At 42.5% G+C, this 8065-nt stretch overlaps 1 protein-coding gene across 1 annotated transcript; it reads right to left on the reverse strand.

The window, feature by feature from the left end:
• Positions 1–1878: 1878 nt before the first annotated feature.
• LOC109400141 (luciferin 4-monooxygenase-like) lies at positions 1879–4320 on the reverse strand. The gene is made up of 3 exons (XM_019672628.4): positions 3637–4320; positions 3370–3577; positions 1879–3236 (listed from the first exon to the last, which is right to left on the reverse strand). The coding sequence occupies exons 1-3, from the start codon at positions 3766–3768 to the stop codon at positions 1945–1947; spliced, it is 1632 nt and encodes a 543-aa protein (XP_019528173.3). The 5' UTR covers positions 3769–4320; the 3' UTR covers positions 1879–1944.
• Between the last annotated feature and the right edge of the window lie 3745 nt (positions 4321–8065).

An 8065-nucleotide genomic window follows, 5' to 3' on the forward strand; every position in this document is an offset into this window, starting at 1 on the left:
AGAAGGTACATCCGTAAGAATCCAGAAAGGAACTCCTGGAGGAATCCCAAAGGAAACTCCTGGAGGAATATCGAAAGAAAGAAAGAATCGAGAAAGAAATTTCTCGAGGAATTCTGGATATAAGGAATCATGTAAAAAACTCCTGCCTGGGGGAATCCCGAAAGGAACTTTTGAAGGAATCACGAAAGAAAATCTTGCAGGAATCTCAAAAGGGTGAACACCGGAAAAAAATTTTGAAACAAACTCGGAAGAAATTGAGGTTTCCCAGAATGGATTCCTAAATAAATACTGAAAAAAAAAACTCCTGGAATCTCAAAAAGATTCCCCACAGGAACTTCTGGAAGAACCCCGGCGAATTTCTGGAGGGAAACTAAAAATAATTGTTATGGAATCCCAGAAGAAACTCCTAGGAGTGTCTCATACAGATCTCCTAGAAAACCCTTAAAAGGAATTCCAGGAGAAATTCCGAATTTACAGGGCTGTATTTTTTCAACAGAGCACATCAAAATAAAAAAAAATCAGGCCAAACATTTCAATAGGTCCTATCTGCATTTGAGAGGCTCTCTTTGTTTACTTTCTCTTTCAATTACAGTAGACGTTCGATAACTGCAACATGTTTACGTTTCAGTTAGCGAACAAAATTCGATAACTGCAACGTCAGATGGGCGTCAAAAACCCATCAATTGACGTTAAATGAACGAAACATTCATTCGATTGTTCATTTGGGCTAACTTGGCGCACCGTTTTGACGGATAGCGGTGCGATAACTGCAAATTTGTTGCACTTACCGGACTTGCAGTTAAAAAGCATTGCAGTTAAACCGTTTGCACCGACCGAACGTCTACTGTATTGCAATGTAATGGTACACTTTACAACTGTTCTTGCAGTACAAAACAAAAGACGATTGGTTTGACCATCGTTCAATGCAAGGAGACAATCATAATACAAATAAACAGCTGAGATATTAACGAAAGAGAGGGAAACAAAGGAGAGCCTCTCTTCTGCAGATAGGACCTTTAGACATGTTTGGCCTGAAATAAGCATTTATTTATATAAGAGTTTTCCGTTCCTATTGTGAGCAGGAAACGGCAGATTGGCAACAAGTTTTAGTAAATTCCGTGCTTATCGTTCTTGCCGTTTTTGGCGTTTTGCCGTTCACATTGTGTTTGGCCCGTCTCTCCTCTCACCGTTTTTGAGAGGTTTTAGTGACACAATCTACATATTCGATAATTTTGAAGTAAAATCCTAATAACTAAGTTTTTTTTTCTACGTAAGTCAAAAGAATAGGGTCTGGATTGATGCAATATTCAATATGTCAAAGAATCTGTTGTTTTTAGTTCTTAGAAGCCCACACCATGAACACTCCTATATTCACAATTCCATCTCTCTTTCTGCTTAAATGCCAACCTCTCAACACGCTTGCGGTTGTGCACCCTTAAACGAAAGTACACAGCGAATGAGTAACTTCCGAAAAGACAAAAGATTTTTCACTCATATTTGCGTACGACTGGATCAGCACAAAAAATGTGCTGATCCGGTGTTACACAAATTTGCGTAAAATTTCACACAAGTTTGCATGAAATCTTTTGTCTTTTCGATCGCTGCGTGAAAGTTACTCCTTGCTCTGTGTACATCGATCTTTCCGTGTGCCTTCTAATTAGGTATACAAGCTAGAGCGAATTATTTTTTATTCGTTGATGTTCGCGTTACAATTAATTGAGGCAAAAGAGCGTGGCAAACGAGGTAGGGGAGAAGCTCATAGACGTTGATCACTACTGTTGATGGAAAGTAGAACAGTTCAATCTAAATTGACTTGATAGTTGGACGGATTTTATCAAAATTAGTTATATAATTGGACGCAAGGTGATGAAAATTACAAAAAAAACAACAAAATTTATTTACATTGAACCCACACCCAACTGTCGCATGCTTTGCATCAGCTTCTCACAATTTAGAAAGAGTATTTTTAGCAAGCTCTCTGAGCTCCCGCCGCAATATCTTCCCCGTAGAAGTTTTCGGAACGGCATCGATGAAACGAACTCCTCCGTGCAACTGCTTCTGCTGTGACACCTGCTCGGCAACAAATTGAACTATCTCTGCACCTGTTACTTCTTGGTCATCCTCTTTAACGACAAATGCCGTAGCCAGCTCACCAACCCTTTCGTCTGGAATTCCAATCACTGCGGCGTCTTTCACTTTAGGATGTTTGAGAAGGATTGCTTCAAGTTCTGCCGGAGGCACCTGGAAGCCTTTATATTTGATGAGTTCTTTTATGCGATCGACTATGAAGAAATCTTCGTCTTCGTCATAATAACCGATGTCCCCGGTGTGCAACCAGCCATCTTTATCGATGGCATGTTCCTTCCCTACGTAGCCTTTCATGATAAGGGAGCCTTTGAAGCACAGCTCTCCGCGTTGGTTTGGTCCCAAGATCTTTCCCGTCTCGGGATCAATCACTTTAACCCACTGCCCCAGTCGAACTTTCCCAACACAACCGGCTTTGTTTTCGAAACCAGTCTGCATCAGCACTCCAAGCGTAGTTTCACTCATTCCGTAGCCTTGACGGATAAAAGCGATTCCCAACCGCTCGCGGACCTGATCTTCGATTTCCTTGCTCAACGGGGCGGCACCACAGATCAGCGTCATCAGTGAAGACAGGTCATAGTTGTCGATTATGGGGTGCTTCGCTAGAAACACCATCAGTGGCGGAACCACCGTCATGAGGTTCACCTTGTACTTCTGAATACTGTTGAGGAACAAGTGTACGTCAAACTTTGGCATTAGAACGCAGCGGCAATTGTTGGTGACCATGTTGATGAGGCCGACTCCGGCTACCACATGATATAGCGGAGTAGCTGCTAGGGCAACCAATTGATCTGGTAGTTCTAATATTTTGCTTGCCTCTTTAGAATGAGCCACGGTGGTCATAATATTTATATGAGTTAGCTGGACGCCTTTCGGTAGGCCAGTAGTTCCAGAGGATAGGACAATCAACGCTACATGAGATTGAACATCTACCGCCTCAGGCGTGTAATTACTAGCGGGAGAAGTAGGATCGATTAATTTCGAGAATCTCATTACTTCCGTATAAGCGGACACCTTGGGGTGATCTCCAAACAACACAACCTTTACGTTGAGCTGCATCTTCCGAATCACGCCGACAATTTTTTCTAGTACGTTAGGCGAGACGAAAATTATCTTGGGCTGCGATAAATTGATTGCATGCTGAAGTTCACCTGAAATAATCAAACGCAATCGATTGGTGTGGAGCAAAAACAACCGACACATAGCTTTAGATATGGGTGGTTTATCGCGTGCGCGATAATAGACGAAAAAGTCAGTCGGATGAAAAAACGCTGACTAACCTACCTTCCACATAGGCCGGGTTCAAGAGTGCAAGTGGTGCAGCAACGAATATGGATCCGAACATGGCAAAGCAGTACTCCAAGCAATTCTCGCTAACGATAGCCACATTATCGGACTTGGTGAGCCCTAGTTTGGCTAAACCGGATGCCACTCGTGCCGATTGCTCCAAGATTTGCCGGTACGTAAGCTGAACTTCACTCTCGGGGTCAATCTGTAAAGTACGATATTTTTATCTGATTCACTGATTGTTTACTTAGCAGCGATACTAACCAATCCGACGTTGTCCGGATGCTCCCTCAATTCTTTAACAATCATAGCTCCAAGTGATCCATCTTGCAGATGTTCCACCGGATCAGGTCCACCGTATAAAATGAACCTTTCGTCGTCGCGCGATGACGTCATGGTTGTAAATGCTAACGGATTTCGCGGTTTCGCTTGACTGATTAGCTGCTTCCCACCTTCTAAATTATCGGTGTTACTGCTACTGCTGCTGCTGTTGCTACTAGATGCTTGCTCACTGGAACACTGATGCCGAACGACTGGCAGAGCACTTTATGAATCGATAGAATCGATCGCCTCAGCCGCCGCCCGGTGCGCGAATAAGAAGACTACTTTTTGTTGGTAAACAGACATAACCACACATAAGGAGCCATTGAACCGATAGGTATAGGTGCGCGGTAAGCACGTGGCCGGTCGGCTCGGTGTGCGAATGCGAAGCCAACCTGGCGTAGCATATCTCTATGGTACTGATAAACATTCGTGTGTGGCGTCATTGATGGCGATGGTGGTCGCGCGGAGTAGCTACTCGCGAGAGGCTCGCTCGTCTTCTAGTTCGTGTGTGAGTTACCGGACGCTATTTATTCATAACTCGAACACTTCAGGCAGGTGATTCGATGGGCAGTTAATTGATGGATATTTTATGATGCTGGCACTGCAGGGCAACCAAAAAAGTTGAAGCTGTTAGCTGGTTTGACATTGGCGTCTGGGCTTCAACGCAGGATGTATCAGCTTCATTTCGTTCTGACGCGCGTGCTTACAAGTGATCTTCAAAAATGGGTTCTAAATAATTACTCACCTGTTGTTCACACTGGGAGTCAACATGTATACTTGTTTGCGTGTGTAGCTGTAATTAAAAGATGATTGTTACGAAAGCGAGATCGTTATTGACATTCACAGTTATTATTATTGAACGTATTCACACGTATACCGTCTTACCCCGCTGGTTGGACACGCTTTAATACGACACTTTTTAATTCGTACCCCGCTTATTCGACAAATGTCGAATTAAAAAGTGTTCAAATGTCACAGCGATGTACACTGTAAATGCAAAACAGTTTGATATTGCGCTTATACTCCCACCAGCAGCAGCTCCTCTTGCAGCCGCTAATTCCGGAAGTTCTGAGTTGGTGCTATTCGACACCCAAACCGCCTGGCGACCAACCGGAATGAACTGGGGATGGCAACAATCGTAGAAAGAACGAGCTTGTCATCCGCATCGCCGCAATATCTGTTGAAATTATGTTTCATAACAAACCCGGAAATCAAAACAAAAACAAAAATAGAGTTGCCAAATGTCAATGAGCATGGTGATGTAGGGTGACCAGTTTGTCGAACTAAAAGTTTACCCCGGTTATTCGACAACAGTCGGTGTCGTATTAGCGGGGTAATACGGTAGTATACAACTAAGTAAAAACATCACTATGTAGTATAGTACCTACTAGTGTCTTTGTTGCTTGAATTTCGGTTGCAAAAAATTTCGATGCAAATTAGATCGTATAAAATGTAACCAAGCTTTTAAGTTTCGGTACCGTAAAACGGGATATCATTGATCCTTGTTTATAACAACATTCTAGCAATCAGCTTCTGAATTGGTGTTTTACTATCTCATATAATTAAGTACTCATATTAATAGGCATGAAAAATTAAATTCATAAGCATAGCATAGCATAGCATAGCCGACCGTACACATCCTGGGGTGGCTGTCAATAGAGACGTTTAATGCGCCAGAAAAGTTGCCTGGGACTTGACAAATTTTGCATCGAACTATCTCTTTGTTTGACACCTGGCCAGGTCCTTACGATCAGCGGGGATGGGGAGGAAATGTTGATTAGATATCTACTCAGAATATGTCCGAGAACTTGGGACACTTCATAGATATCTGGAGTTGGATGTGGATGGGGTTTAATGGGATGCTTTCCTTGGCGAAAAATCGAATGACAAATTGATATAAATTAGTTTATTCATTTACCTGGTTAACGCTGAAAAAGTAAACATTAGTAAAAAGTAGATATGATTATTTAATTAATAGTTGATTACGGTTCGATTGAATAATTGAATTCAACCGAATACTTTTGAAAAATAGTTGATTATTGTGGGAAGTCGCTCCGCAGCTTCCGAGTGAGAGTTCCACAGCATATCACACGATCGTCAGCCACGTACTTGGGTTCCGGTGTCCAGCCAAAGAAAAGGCGCCATGCGACCAGAACTGAATCCTACTGATAGTGCCTGCGATCACTTAATACCATGGTGCCTCACATTAGCCGCCCCAAAACTGAGAACGACCGCGATCCGACAATCGATATGGACACACGCGAAACAACGACGATTGCCGCAATGCAATCGGATTCACCACGTCTAACACCCTCCGAAACATTCTATTTCCATTTAATCTATAATCCGGGTGGCGTAGGGCCAGTCGGACCATCAGCCAAATCGCGAAAATTGGCTCATACATTTCACACGAAAAATTATCTGTCAAACGTAAAAAACCACACGCACTCACGGTCACTGTTTACTTCGATCTCGTCATCCAACACACCGGCATGAAAAATTTAAATTCATAAACGCATAAAAATAGCTCATTGAGATGCATTCGTAACCATTCATTCATTCGATTCCTCCTCGTTGAGCTTCATCCTGAACACTTTAGCTATCAAATCTGGTCGATCGCACGCTGCTTCAAAGCATGTCACATTATGTTCTCATTTTCATCCCAGGTTGAAGCCTTCCTCGTATGTTCCGCGGGGAACCTTCAAAGTAAGGCCTTCCTTGAGAATGGAATTCTGTCCAGCCGCCATTAGTCGGACCAGGATCGCCATATGGTGTCCCTAGTTCACTTCTAAACGTCGTCTGCTGGAATTTTTGGTGTGAGGAGGGAGCTGTTTCAGCCATTACTTACATACTTTCAGTCCTGGGCACCCACGGTGGTGCAGAGGGTCGAATTTTCCATCCTGGGCGATTGTCAGCCATCGCCTTGACCAGGTCAAATTTCTGTCGACTTGCTTGATTTCATTTTTGAGGCTGCGCCGCCATGAGCCTCTGGGTCTACCTCTGCTGCGATGTCCTGCTTCCAATCTAACGCTTGCTTACAGATTTCTTTTCCGCCCCTGCGTAGAGTGTGGCCGACCCACGTTGGAGATCCAATTGTGAGGCCACCATGCACGAATTATATACCGCAGGCGGTTCTACCCCATTACCCCGAACGCCACAACCCCGAAAGCCATTACCCCGAACGCCACTACCCCGAATGGGCCACTACCCCGAAAGCATATTTTTAGATGGGTTATTCTGATGATGGGTATTGTATATTTTTACTAATTTAATAACATTACTGACAGCTTTAATACCAGAAGATATCATTGTAAAGAATAACCTTAAAACAAAATAATGGAATAATACGTATTAGAGATGATCTTGTATGAGATAGAGCTGTCAGCAAGGGTCCTTCAAATACTGGCTATCGATATTGGCTCATTAGGCCGAAAAGACATTTGGTCAAAGTATCACTAATAAGTCTAATGATCATTAGGTGAGATAAAATAATACAAATTGCAAAATAGGCCCGGAAAGAACATTTTTGTAATTGCGTTGCGAATTCCCCTACTTTTCACTCGCGGAAACAATGTTAAAACGGCCTACTTTTCTTCACTGAAGCAAAGGTGCCGAAAAGTAGTACTTTTCGGCACTCTTTAGAGTGCTGAAAAGTAGTACTTTTCTGCACTTTTGCCAGCACACACTTTTTGTTAAGTATCGCTACTTACGTAAATACAGTTGCTGCTTCTACATGCACTGAGCAGTTCGAATCCGAATCAGGACGATTCAGATTCTGATTTGAACTGCCAATCAGGCGTAGAAACAGAAACTGAACCTACTTTTGCTTTTGCTTATGATGCGGCATGACGACGACGGGAGCTTGAAAACTTGCGACAGTTAGCCTACCATAGCCTACCTGATCAAAGAAAATACTATATGCACTACGTCCTGTCGCGCATGGAGGCTCGCACGTGGTTGCTGCTGATACACGTTTGTGTGGCTAGAGAGATTATACTGTACGGGTATTTTTGCAATTACAAAAAACTTTGTATGCAACGCGTTGCAAAACTCGATTTTTTCAGCACTCGTCGTATTTATCCAACTTGGCAAGCCTCGTTGGATAAACGTACAACTCGTGCTGAAAAAATCATCATTTTGCAACTTGTTGCATAAATAACTATTTATAGTTAGAAAAAGAAAAAATCTTTTAATGAGGAATAGACGATTTGGTGATAAAACTCTATAACAGTGTAACTTAAAAAAAAAAACATTCCTTAAATGTGAAAAAATGTGATTGATACACGGAAACAAATCCGATCCTGTTTTTATGATTCACAAATCATGAAACATAAAGGTTTGTCATTTTATGAAATCATGATCACGAATC

Source organism: Aedes albopictus, chromosome 1 (genome assembly GCF_035046485.1).
Source record: "Aedes albopictus strain Foshan chromosome 1, AalbF5, whole genome shotgun sequence".
NCBI classification, from domain to species: Eukaryota; Metazoa; Arthropoda; class Insecta; order Diptera; family Culicidae; genus Aedes; species Aedes albopictus.

Coding starts and splice junctions, on each gene's coding strand:
- LOC109400141 (XM_019672628.4), bottom strand. CDS start 3,768: ATGACGTCATCGCGCGACGACGAAAGGTTCATTTTATACGGTGGACCT. Junction 3,578..3,636: donor ATCCGGACAACGTCGGATTG/GTTAGTATCGCT, acceptor CGTACTTTACAG/ATTGACCCCGAGAGTGAAGT. Junction 3,237..3,369: donor GAACCCGGCCTATGTGGAAG/GTAGGTTAGTCA, acceptor TGATTATTTCAG/GTGAACTTCAGCATGCAATC.